This window comes from Condylura cristata, unplaced genomic scaffold (assembly GCF_000260355.1).
Source record: "Condylura cristata isolate star-nosed mole 26May11 unplaced genomic scaffold, ConCri1.0 scaffold00004, whole genome shotgun sequence".
Classification (NCBI taxonomy): domain Eukaryota; kingdom Metazoa; phylum Chordata; class Mammalia; order Eulipotyphla; family Talpidae; genus Condylura; species Condylura cristata.
Genome location: NW_004567105.1, coordinates 62,249,654 through 62,263,242, shown reverse-complemented (window position 1 = coordinate 62,263,242; position 13,589 = coordinate 62,249,654). Strand labels below are relative to the sequence as shown.

General features: G+C 37.3%; 1 protein-coding gene across 7 annotated transcripts in view; it reads right to left on the bottom strand.

The window, feature by feature from the left end:
- The window catches only part of MAP4 (microtubule-associated protein 4), a 160,215-nt gene that overhangs the window by 81,923 nt on the left and 64,703 nt on the right, over positions 1-13,589 (bottom strand). For all 7 annotated transcript variants that reach the window (XM_012735312.1, XM_012735314.1, XM_012735311.1 and 4 more), the window contains exon 3: positions 3,148-3,216. In XM_012735312.1, the coding sequence (XP_012590766.1) occupies positions 3,148-3,216 (69 nt within the window). The remainder of the gene's footprint in view (positions 1-3,147; positions 3,217-13,589) is intronic.

Below are 13,589 nucleotides of genomic sequence, written 5' to 3'. Positions count from 1 at the left end.
CAGTAAATCCTAGTGAGACTATCCTCAGAATGTGAGAATATAAACACTAATGGCAAATGACCTGCCATACAGATCTTCGTGAGAACAACTAATCCTATCATATGCTGCACAAGGGTATCACCAGAGCTAAAATCATTATTAATCAGGAATAGAGTTTGAGTCTATTCAATGAGAATCATTTCATTAGAACCTGATGAACTGGTTGTGGTTCTTCAAGTTGTCACAATTTAGTTTTTTATTCTTGCATTATTACAGAAGAAGTTATTTTTTATTGATTTACAGTTGTTCTAATAAGATTCCATTTTGTTTAAGTTTTCAATTCTTATTTTGACGTTACATGATCATAAATTTCATAATAATTTCAGCCCAACCTGCAAATAATAGGGATGATTTAACTTGAAGAAATACTTTACAAGTATCAGAACTACTTTAAATTAGAAAACTTAAAATCAGTCACAATTATTCATATTTTAATGAGGTGGAGAGAAAAAGCCTAAAAGTTCACCCTCCCCTAAAAGCAAGGTCATAGAGGGAGGAAGGAGAAAGAGGAAAAGGGAGGCTCACTGCAGTACTGGTGGACTCAATCCCTTTATGAAAGCACATGTTCTCATTTGGTGTTAGAATATTCTAGTTAATGTTGAAGAACTGAAGATTAAATAAAAAAGGCCAAGTAAAAATGTTGAACAAAAAGAAAAATATGAGATGAACTAAATGATAAAATGAGTTTAAAGGAGAACAAGAAATAAAAGACATCAGAATAAACTTTACCAAAAAAAAAATACTAAAACGAATTCATCTTGTACTTTGTGCTCACAAAGGGAAAGGAGGTCCCATCAAGCCCTGCAGGGCACAAGAGGAAGCAGGTGGTTTGCTCAGGCATCAGCAGAATTAGGCCCCGAAGAACTACCCTCAGCTTCTTCTATATGGTGTCCAGGGAGGAAAAGCAAAGCTCTGCAAAATGCTGAAGGTTTTAGAAGTGTAACGGTGCTTAGGAAAGATCACTGGTCTGGTGTTGCAGCAGCCCCAGTGTTGAGAGACACGCTAGGCTTCTAGGAGGAGAAAAATAGAAGGGAGGAAGAAGTAGGAAAGGGTAGAAAAGCACAGGTTATTAGTAAACAGCAAGTTCAAAACAGCAAGATGCTCATAAATCCTTTATATACTATCAGTGGAGATGGTCTGCTCGTAAGACTACAGATAACATTCTGAAGGAAACAGAAATGAGAATTTTCAAAATGGTGCTAAACTGCACATTCCAGTTAGTGATGACCAAATTAGAATGAAGTCAACATGTTCCAAAAACATGCACTCTTTACCCTCCATATTGCCCACCTCCCTATTCCTTCCCATGCATGAGTGGAGCATGAATATTTTCAGTAAAGAATCTGCTTTAATATAATTATGAATATACTAATTCAGAACTCAAATATTTTCCAGGTGCACAAACTGTATTCTACCCAATGATGGAGCAGTATCCAACAGCAGAAGGATGCTCTTCTAATACCACTGAGCAGTTTCTAAGCAGCTGGGTTCTTTTTTGGCACCAGGCAAAACAGTGCTGAGACAATAAGGGTCAGGCTCCATGTTACCCCTGTTCTTTTTACTTGCACTATATAAAAATTTGACAACGAGAAACAATTGTTATATCAAGTTTGGGTCTCTTCTGGTCAGACGACATCCTGATGGAATAAAGACCTCCACTGAAGTTTGATTAGCTGTTTCCTTTGTGGATGGAAGCAGCCTTCACTATATCAACTGACTAATCTAATCAGTTCCCTCCAGTCTTGCATTCTCCAACACTGACTCCCAGATAAAGCAACTGAATTTAGTAATTTTTAAGAGTTTTATGTTCAAGCTCCTCCTTTAATGATAGGAACATTTCTATAAATGTTTTCTTAAACCAGATTACATAGATGACAGGCCTCAGAGTGGGCACAAAAAAAAAGTCTATACAACTAAGACTATCAAAGAAACCACAAAGTTTCAGTTAACAAATCTGAAAAATAAGGTAGCACTTCTGTTTCTAGATTTAAAATTAAAGAGTTACTAATCTATGAGTTGCTAAATAGGGATGCTAATATCATTGAGTAAAGTTAATATTCATAATAGAACCTAGTCATCATTAAATCTGAGGTACAAAAATTTATACAACATTTCTAAAGGTTACAGGATAAAAAGTAAACCCTACTAAAACTGCTTGCAAACAGAGGCTTTTGGAAGCCTTAAAAACCAAGAAATCCTGTGGTAAATCAAGGAAATGCTTTTCAAGGCTAAGGTTTCATACAAGAGACACAGTACTAGTACTCCCCCAGACTGCAATAAAGTGAAGCAAAAGTTTATGCCCCAGGTAAGAGCATATGCTGCTGCAGATCACAATGTGCTCGAGCATTAGAAGCCTACCCAGATGGGTCAACAGTATGAGTCTGAGCACAGCTGCAAATTAAATGCAGTTATTTATAAAAATCCAACATGACTCTCATGTCAGCTACCTAAGAAAAGATTTAGACAGCAAGTACATCCTGTGGGATCCTGCTACACTTACAGAATTTTGCTGCTGGGCAGATATGGAGGCAGGAAGCTGTGCTAGTTATGAGACAGGAATCCATAGGAACACTTAGTTCTAGCTAACAAAGTAACAAAATTCTAGAAAGGGCTAGGAGTTAAAGGTTAGAGACAGATTTCAAAAATAGCATTTAAATGAAAAAGAAAGGAAACAGGGCAAACATGAATGGGCATAACTTTAAATTTGTAGTTCACATGTTTTCTAACACTGAGCTGGGAAAGCAAACTAAGTGCAGTGTCTGTTCAGGGAAGAGACCTGCCTGCAAAGCTGTAGTAGCCAAAGGCCTCCAATGTAACATTTTGATGATCATCTTGCATCTGTAAGTGTATTTTTAAGACTGATTCAGCTTCTGTGTGATGTAATTACACATATTCAAAGAATATCAAAGGAAATTTACTCTTCTCTTTCCATTGATGGAAGATTTTTGTGGCACAGGTCCTGGATTTAAATATATCCAACAGGAAATAATAATATCCTTAGAAATAATCTGGATGTTACCACTAACAATCCTTCTTAAAGGAGCTTCTCAAAATGTTTGCTGTGACTATTTTTACCCACATATTTGGGGAATCCTAAGAACCACTTACCCATAGTACCACTTCCTCCTGTTCCATGATCACCATTGGCTAGCACTGCTGGTTTAGAAGATGGAGGTCCTGCAACAATCACAAATAATTACCAATTATGAGAGACCCACTATTTGTGAATGACAAACAGTTCTAACTACTGCCTACTAGAAATTGTGTCGCTCTTCCTAACACTGGCTTAAAGTACATAAAGAGCTGTCAAATTTTAAAACTCTGATAAAAGGAAACCTAGACACAAAGAGTTGAACTGAGCTACTGATGTCCAGTTGCCCACGCTCTGTTAATATTACCACTGGAGAAAAAGTCTTCTTAAATATCTCTTCTGTAAACTGTCAAAGAATACCTTAAACTCTTTACCATCATCAAATCCCATAGTTTACAATCTATGGTTCAAATCTAATGTTCCAAGCACACAGGACCATTTAAAATAGCTTCCATATTAATGTTCAGGTACCATAAATGCTCCTGTATATGAGAATTATGTGTTAACCAGCAGCACTTCTAGAAGCAGAGAACTTCTTTTTTTGTTTTTGAATTTTAGTTATTCTATTCTAATAGGAATGTACATGTATCTATTCCCTAGTAACTTAAGATGTTAAATATTATTTTGTGTGCTTATTTGTCATACATTTATTTTCCTTTGGTGAACTGAACAGTTAATTTTTCAGACTACTTTTTAATTGGTTATTTTTTCTTGCCATTGACTTGTAAAAATTCATTATATATTCTGGCTATCAAATACTTTTTTTTTCTGTTTTTATAGTTTTTATTTTGGATTTTATATCCATGCATGAAATAGTACAATAGATTTTGAGTAATGAAAACCAATATACACACATATAGTGCAATATGTGTGTGTATGTGTGTGTGTGTATGGCTATCAATTCGTACAGGTGAAATCTGCAAATGTTTTCTCCCTTCATTTTAACTGTGTATTTAAAGAGTTTCCAGAAGTTTTACTTTTTTAAAAAAGTTTAATAATAACATGTATCTCCTATATACATGGGAGAGACCCAGCATGACTGGGTAACTCATTCACATGGCTTCAGAGGATATATTAAATAGTTTAGGTAAGACAAAGGAGGTTACAGAAGAAAGAGGAGGTCAATTAGTGAGGTTACCAGTACAGTAGACAAAAGTATGCAGATTAAATTCTGACTTCTCCATTGAAAAGAGTTAGAGATTAGGTCTTTCTAGTACACAAACTTACAGAAGTGTTATCTTTTTTAGAAGCAACCTTCACCCAACATTCAAGACCTCTCCCATTAAATCAGACTTTTGCCAGAAAGGACTTATTTGAGGATGGCAGATTTTTGCTACACAAGCAAGGAAGTCTAAGAAAGTGCTGGATACTTTAGAGATATAGAACTGGAAACCATCTACAAGCAAAACAGGGAGTTCAACTAAAGGCAAATACTTGGTAATACTGGAAGATGGTGACTAGAGGGGAAGACTGGAGATTATTCCTTTGTGGATAAACATTGTAACTACAAAACAAGTTTTGTTTTGTTTTGTTTTTTAATTATTTATTTATGCATACAGAGCTAAGGTACAGGCCAGAGGTGCAAGGGCAGTGAGAGGATTCACCTGAGACAGTGGGGAGCAGAACAGGCAGACTGACGAAGCACACTGCTGAGGGGAGCAGAGGGCAGAGGGCAGGCTAGGTCTGCCGTGCCATGTGCACCACCTCTGGGGCAGGTGAGGATCAAACTCATGCTTAAGTGGCTTTAGCCTCTAGTGCTGTGCTTTAACCCCCTGAGCCACCAGAGGATTCACCAGAGACAGAGTAGGAAGGGAAACAGGTGGATCTACTGAAATACACTATTGAGGGGAGCAGTGGGCAAGATGAAAGAGGTCTGCGGTTAGCTTCCTGGCTGGGGATCAACCCCAGTGGCTGGTGATATCTTGAAAATGCTGAGACTTTAACCCCGGCCCCATGAGGGAGGCCCCAAAGCAACAGATTTTTAAACTTTCATAGGGAGAAGGTAGGGTCCTGCTTGTCCTTCAATGATTTATTTGTCTTCCAAATATTTAGTCTGCTGTAATCATATTTGTATTGTTGTTCACAAGGGTACATGGTCTAGATAGAGTTAACTGAAAAGCTGTGATGAGCACAACTGCCCTTTAAACAAGCCAACCAGATGGCTGCCTTCAGCTCATATTAGACTGTTCAAAGGCCTGAATAGCATTTCCCCAGATACCCACAGGGCCAACTCTGTCCACTTTATTATGAATGGGCTTTGAAAACAAATGTGGTATTTTCTATAAGCAAATAAATCTATATCACAATACCCAACATCATTAAGGCCTGGAAGAGGTACCTCTGTCTTCCATCCCATATGGTCTACAATCCTTGGCAAGAGCCTCTAGGACTTCAAATTCCTCCTAGTCTAGCACCTCCTCACTCAATATTCATCCCAATGAATACTGCTGAATGTAGGTAATTCTGATGCAAGTACACTCACTTTTTTGTCACTTTTTTTTTGTATTATGTTAATGACAACTATACAACCAAATGTTCAATGGTAGGCAAAAATAGTTAGAACTATATCTTTAAAGATGTGACCAAACAATACAGAAAAAATTACCAAAGTGGCATAGAAGGGGAGAGGGAAGTTTGCTTTTTCCCAATGACAATGTACTGTTTGTTACTTTGATAAAAACCAGGTTTTGCATATGGCACATGGTAAAGAACTTCTTTGTCTCATGCAAACACATGGGAATTAAAGCAGAACAGAGCTACTTCTTGTTTCTGTGGCTGGTGAAGCCATGTACCTTAACCAACTGAAATCTGTTTTCTATCAGCAAGACAGGGCAGTCCCACCACCAAGCATGGGAGAAATCAAAAATTTTAAATTTTGGGCATCCCTGATGCACAGGGTTAGTTAAATCTCATTGCTATCCAGCTATAGCCAGCTACTGTGCATGACTTCAATCCTCAGCTAGGGAGATGACCCACATGGCTCAGCAGACCTCTCCTGTCTCATCCACTGCTCCCCTCAGTAGTGTGCTTCATCACTCTGCCTGTTCTGCTCCCCACTCTGTCTCTGGTGAATCATCTCACCACTCCCTGCACCTATGGCCTGTACCCCAGTTCTGTGTAAATAAATTTTTTTAAAAATGAAAGTACCAAAAATAAATAAATAAATAAATAAATAAATAAATAAATACCAATGAGTTGGAAAAAGAAAAGGGGAAGTAAAGGAATGAAAGATAATAGGCTTTTATTAAATACCCACTATGCACTATGCACCATGTTAAGACTTTACATATTGTGTTTCACTTATTCAGAGAGATGTCAAATATGTTCTAGCTGTTACTGATGCCAAATATGTGATAGAACATATCTGGCATAAATAAATTCCCTATTACATTCACATGATAAGCTTAACAATTTATTCTTGCAAGCTCAAGAAAGCTAATTTTTAAAAATCTGTCTCACTTTAAAGTGTTCATTACAAAAAAGTAAAATACAGATAACAGGAAATGTACGTTTCCTGGAGTGATAAAATCTTTTTTTAACTGTATTAATAACCCATGCTGGCAAATACAAAGGAAAGTAGGTAATCTCATACACCACTGGGGAAATATAAATCAGAACAGTCTATCGAAGACTGAAACACCCACTTAGTAATCCATTTCAATTCACGAAATGTAGTTCACAAAAACTTGAAATACATAAAAATGAATGTAAATAGTATGCTTATTATGGCATTATTAAAAAGATTAACAAATGTCCACCAATAGTTTTACTCAACTATGAAATAATATGCAACAACTAAAAGAAATAAAGTAGCTCTTCATTTACTGATATGGGAAGATGCCAAGATATGTATTAAGAATAATATATATATGTTACATATGTATATTAAGAATAATATATGGAAAATATGTTTAATAAAATATGGAGAAGTGGAGACTGACTATGGCATAACAACATTATGAAAACAACATACACATAAATAATCAGAAAAAAAATGAAAGAGTATGTACCAAACACCACTGGTACTATTAAAGAATGGAATGTGGAGGAAACAAAGATGGGAATTATAAAGAAGACTGTCACAAACATAAAATCCTGCTTTAACTGAGTACACTAAAGAATTTAAGAGTGAATAAATTTAGTAAACTGAAGAACAGTATCGTATGTTCATAGTCTGAACATACACTATCACAATACTTAAAAATAACAGAAAAGATTGCTTAAAATAGAGTAAAGTAACAAAAGATTTAGAAATCAAAAAGGATATCCACCAGTGAACTAGGAATCACGAGGAATAGCAAAGAAAATGAAAGCAAATAGGACCACACTGAACAAAAAACTGCAGCCTAAGGAAAAGCAGGACTCCAAGGTACTCTAAGCTTAGACACAGCAGGAACAATGGGACTCCATTAAAAGCTGCCAGGTCAGTCTCCACTTCCTCATGATTTTTCTCTCCTCACCTCAGGGTAGTTAGTTTTTTTCAATTCCAGTTTGGGAGTAGAGAGTAAATGCTATAACACAATAGGACTGTCAGATGCAGGCACAGAAAACAGTCATGCATTGTAGGGAATCTCAAATAGCCAACTAACTGAAGAAAACTATTACCAAAGAAGAAAGGCATCACAAAGCAATAATGCGAACAACTCAGGAAAACAATTTTGCTAATAGACTTTTTTTTTTTTTTAAAGATTTATTTATTTATTCATACAGAACTGGGGTACAGGCCAGAGGCTCAGGGGCGGTGAGAGGCTTCACCAGAGACAGAGTGGGGAGCAGAACAGGCAGAATGACGAAGTACACTGCTGAGGGAAGCAGCGGGCGGGCCAGGAGAGGTCTGGCTCGCCATGTGGACTCCTCCGGGGCAGGCGGCAGGCGGGAATCGAACTCATGCGGAAGTGGCTTCAGATTCTCAGTGCTGCGCTTTAACCCGCTGCGCCACCAGGGAGGGCCGCTAATAGACTTTTTAAAAGAAACACATCATTTCCCGCTGGATTATCTATCAACTGAGTACAAGATCCTTTTCTGGCTAGTTTCCAACTCTTTGCTGTCATCAAAATTGAAAGAGGTCAAATGGAGATGTCATCTCAAAGGTATGAAAATAATAATACTAAATTAAGGCTATAACTCAGTGAATTATAAGCTTCTGTTCCCATATAACTAGCTATGTAAACAAAGTTTCTTGGCTATTTATTTATAAAACATTTGGAGTAAAAACTGCTAAACCCCATTTTATCCTAGCAAAAAATAGTTATACAAAGATTCATTTCCTGTGGAGGAAAATAACAGAGCCTACCATCTCACCAGAAAAACATTTCCAGGGCTTACCTTGTGGCATAGGGTTATGTCTCAGTTAAGTCTCTTAGCATGCTATCTATCATTGCTGTGGCCTGAGTTCAATCCCTGGCCAGGAAGCTGGCCCACATGGTGTAGCAGACCTCTCCTGCTTCACCTGCTGCTCCCCTTAGCAGTATCTTTCAGTGAACTGCCTGTTCTGCTCCCACACTGCCTCTGGTGAATCCTCTCATCCCCTAATACACACCTCTGGCCTACCCCCCAGCTCTTCTATGCATAAACAAATAAAAAATAAAAAATATTTTTTTAAAAAGATAAACATTTCCAGTCAAAATGAACTTTTATAGTTAATAGTGTACTTACCTAAAATTCTAAAACATGTGATCAACCATATACTACTGTACTAGTTAACTGTGATGATAAATTTCTTCTGGACTAAGGACTCCTTCAGAGTCCTTTGGTATAAGAACTTTCTGAATTAAAAAATAAAGTTTATATACATATACTTAGTTACTGAAACACACAATAAGTTGATCAACACAACTTTTTATGTATAAAATAGATTATGAAAGAAATGATGAACTAAGAATTTGAGGAAATGAAGGAGAATTTACATTTTCAAGATACAGAACTTGTTCGTGTACTTTTAAAGATAGATGATGATGGAAATCATATTAGAAGCATTTAAACTTCCATTTAGAAATTTTAATGTCTGTCAACTTAGAAGTGTATAAACAAAAGACACAAAGTTCTTCAACATCATGATGATACTACAAAGATTCTCATGTGTCCTTATCCAGTTTCTCCTATGAAGCTGTGTTCTGGCAGATAGTGTATCATTATAACCTGAACCTTTACTTAACCCCCAAACATTTTCTGTCAGTTTCTTCATCCAATTCTGCAATGTCTATTCTAAACCATCCTCTTCCCTTCTATCTTTGTTTCTCAGCACAGCACCTGACCTCTTCAAAGAAAATAAGAACCCTTATCAGAATAGATTTCTTCCCCTTTCTACTATCACAAACCTAAAGCATCAAACCTGAGATTCCTCCTCTCTGTCCCTGTGCAGTGAATTCCATCTATCTCTTTCTGTCAAAGATAAGATTCTTGTTTTCCTACTACTCTTGAAATCAGGTATTATCTCACTGCTGGCAAATCTCACAGCTCTTTATTTATTCCTTTCTTTTAGCATTTATATGTATTCCTTAATGAACTGTGAACTTCTTAAGGTTTTGAGTTTTGGGTTAATTTCTTTTCACCTTTAGTGACAAGTGTTCTCAATAAATATTTGCTTTAAGAATGAATGAATGAATGAATGAATGAATGAAATGTGACTGCCATTATGTGTATGGGTGATAGAATGTGACAGGAGACTGTAAATGAAGGAACCCCTAAGTTAACCTAAAGTTTCTAAAACAAAATATCAGAGACTGTACTTTTAAAATTATTTTAACTGTCTGATATTCTTCACATTGAAGTTTTATTTTATAGTTGGGGGGTAAAGTTATTAACAGAAAATTTCAAAAAGATCAACACCAAGAGATGTTGGTGTTATGCTATTTCCTTATTTTCAATGCCAGAGATGCAATCTACCTACGGGAAGAAGGGATGCTGCTGTGATTTCAAAGAGCTATCTAACATAACGATGTCTTAGCCATTCCCAAAGTAATAAATTTGGCTGTGAGAAACACATGTTCCTCCCAGCCCACTTGGAGTCTGTGCCCAAGAAACTTTTCTATATGAGAAAAAAGGATTAAAAAAAAAAAAATGAAAGACAGCTTTTGAAGCTGGTGGTTTACAGGTAAACATTGTTTCTTTGGTATCTCTACTCTACCCAGATCTCAGAATTCTTCAGATGCAAGACAGAATCTTTAAAAATAATGAGATTTCTGCTTTCTTTTACACTACAGTACCATTTTAAAAGACTTATTCGTGCATACAAGTACTGGGGTACAAGACAGATGTGTGGGGGAGAGGGGTTACGAGGAATCACCAGAGACACAGTAGGGAGCACAACAGGCAGAATGACTAAAATACACTGCTGAGGGAGCAGTGGATGAGACAGGAGAGGTCTGCTGCACCATGTGGGTCACCTCTCTGACTGGGGAACGAAATAGTGCTACAGTGGCTATGGACAGCTTCTTAGTACTACACTTTAACCAACTGAGACATGAGAGAGGACCCTTGAGTACCATTATTATGAACAAGAGTACACTGTTTTTCTTTTCTAAAACAACTGTTTCTGTGTCACTCTAATTTTTCTATGACTTCCCAAATATGAACAATAAGGCTATTAAGAAGGTTTGGATTACATATTTGTGCTAACTTAAATAAATATCTATCACTTTGATTTGTAGACATACTTCCTTTTGTTAGTCTGCGTATGAACAAAATACAAACTTCAACAAAATTCTATAAGCTCTAAGTTTAGCAATAAAAAAATTTCTATTTCATTTAACAAACAATGGCTGCACATCTACCATGTGTCAAAAATAGTGATTGTTTTAATGTAGGTCTGTCTTTCTTTTCTATTTCCCTAAGGCTCCCCACACACTGAGACTGCATGATCTCATTTGGAGGGTGTGCTCCTCCATGATTCTCTCCTGTCACTCCATGGTGTTCCCTTGTCACTTTAACTCTGGTTTCTCACTATGGAGAACTTGAAGTTGCTAGTATAGTGTGAACTACTCTATGCCTCTCTACCTTTGTTAAGTGTGTCATTCTGCATGGAATATAAAAGTAAACAAAATATTATCCCTACTTCAGAGTAGCTTATAGATAGTTATAGATAACAAATAGCTTCATTATGAACATAAATTAAAAGTGTCATGGAAAAGGAAAGGTACTTATCAAAGAAAAATAAAAAGATTAAAATAGCTTAGGGGGACCCTCCCTGGGTCCCCCTAAGTGGGTTAAAGCACTGCACTGGGAAGCTTAAGCCACTTCCACATGAGTTCTATCCCCGCCTGCCCGGGAGGAGATCCATATGGCATGGCGGACCTCTCCTGACCCGCCCACTGCTCCCCTCAGCTGTGTACCTCGTCGATCTGCCTATTCTGCTCCCCACTCTGTCTCTGGTGAATCCTCTCACCCTCCACATCTCTGGCCTGTACCCCGGTTCTGTATAAATAAATAAATCTTAAAAAAAATATATATCTATATATATATATATAGCTTAGGGATGGAGGTGAGAGAGAGAAGGAGGAGAAGGCACAGAAGTCAAGGAATGTTTGTATATGGTTACATCTATACCCATTCTTAGGAGGTAGGAGTGGAGGATTTAAAACACAGGCACAGCCCTCCCTGCTGGCACAAAGGGTTAAAGCACAGCACTACAAGCAAGCTGAAGCTGCTTCAGTGCAAGTTTGATCCCTGACCTGTAGGTGACCCCCATGGCATTGCAAACCTCTCCTGACCCACCCACTGCTCCCCTCAGCAGTATACTTTATCGGTCGGCCTATTTTGCTTTCCATTCTGTCTCTGGTGAATCCTCTCACCTCCCCTGTGCCTCTCGCCTGCACCCCAGTTCTGTATGAATAAATAAATAAATCTTTAAAAAAAAATAAAACTTCCCAGCAAATCCCAATTTAAAACATACACACACACAATTTTAAAGGATAGTGAAGACCATCTTTAGGCAAAGCTTTAAATATCAAAATCCAGATCTATGCACCTTTCCCTCACTATCCAAAAGTAGGTATGATTTGGTAGGTTACTTTTTGAAAATTGGAAGTCTCAAAATCTTTGCCATATAAACTAATGGCAATATTATTCCCAGGCCCAAAAAAGTACCTATCAAATCATAACATTGAGGATTGCTCTACTGATATTTTGGGACAGCAAAAGAAATCTGTATCTCCAGCCCAGAACTTCCCTCTAAACTTCAGACTCTATGACCTACCTGCCTACTGATTTTTATGAAATTAAGTAGTAAGAAAATTTATAAAATGAAGCAGGATAAGTCATATTTTGGGACTGTGTGGAAGTTCTTTTCTGATTTGAGTTTATTGAGTCTCTGTCCTAAATGTCTTCAACTGAGAATTGAACTGGAGAAAAAGTGCTGAAGTCTGAACAGAGAGTGAAAGATGTAAAAAGTTGGAAACGGGGCACAATGGGTTAAAACACAGTACTATCAAGCTATCTGCAGCCACTGCAGCGTGACTGTGACTTCGATCCCAGCCAGGGAGCAGACCCACATGGCACAATAGACCTCTCCTGACCCGCCCACTGTTCCCCTCAGCAGTGTACTTCAGTACATCTGCTTGTTCTGTGCCCCACTCTGTCTCTGAGGGAATCCTCTCAGCCCCTGCCCCTCTGGCCTGTACCCCAGTTCTGTATGCATAAATAAATAAATAAATCTTTTTTTTTTTTTTTTTAAGTTGAAAAAGCAGGCAATCTCAGTTCAGGTTGTGGTTCTGTCACTATTAACCAATGATCAAATGCAAATCCCTTGTACTTTCTAGTCTCACCTGAAAAAGGGAAATTTATTGGCTTCCCCTGATTAATATGAGGCCTATATTACTGGAGCCAGTACTATGCCAAGTGTACAGTGTTAAGTAAATAGTAATAACAATTACTCTCATTGTTACTAACTGCAAACTGATCACTAAAATGAAATAACCTTTTAAGAACAGTGAACTCAAGTTTACTTTTGCCTTACTACAAAAATCAAGCTTAAATGGCATTACCAATCTAAGTAATAATTATGAAATTAAGTAGTAAGAAAATTTATAAAATAAAGCAAGATAAGGAGATCAGAAGAGAATTTAAGAGATTTTTCTACCATTCACTCAACATCTCACAGTCTGAAAAATCTAAGACCAGGGAAAAAGAGTAACAATAAGATTATAACATACAAACAACTGGGTTTTGGAGTAGGAGAAAGACTTGCATAAGTCTCTACCAATAAGACTACTACATTCTAATCATTGGACCCTGTGTATCACTAGACAAATCCTCATTCAAGGATGCTATATTCTTCTTCCACTAAGTGATTTCCCCAGAGGGACTTTGCTTTGTGGGTTTTCTTTTTATTCCCATAGCTGAAGAATCCATTTGACAGAATATGGAAGTAACAAAAAACTGAGAGAGTAGTACGCTCTGTGGAAGAGAGCCATGGTGAGCCTGTTCTAGGGAAAATGGGGAGGATTCAGCATGGTTTCAATAC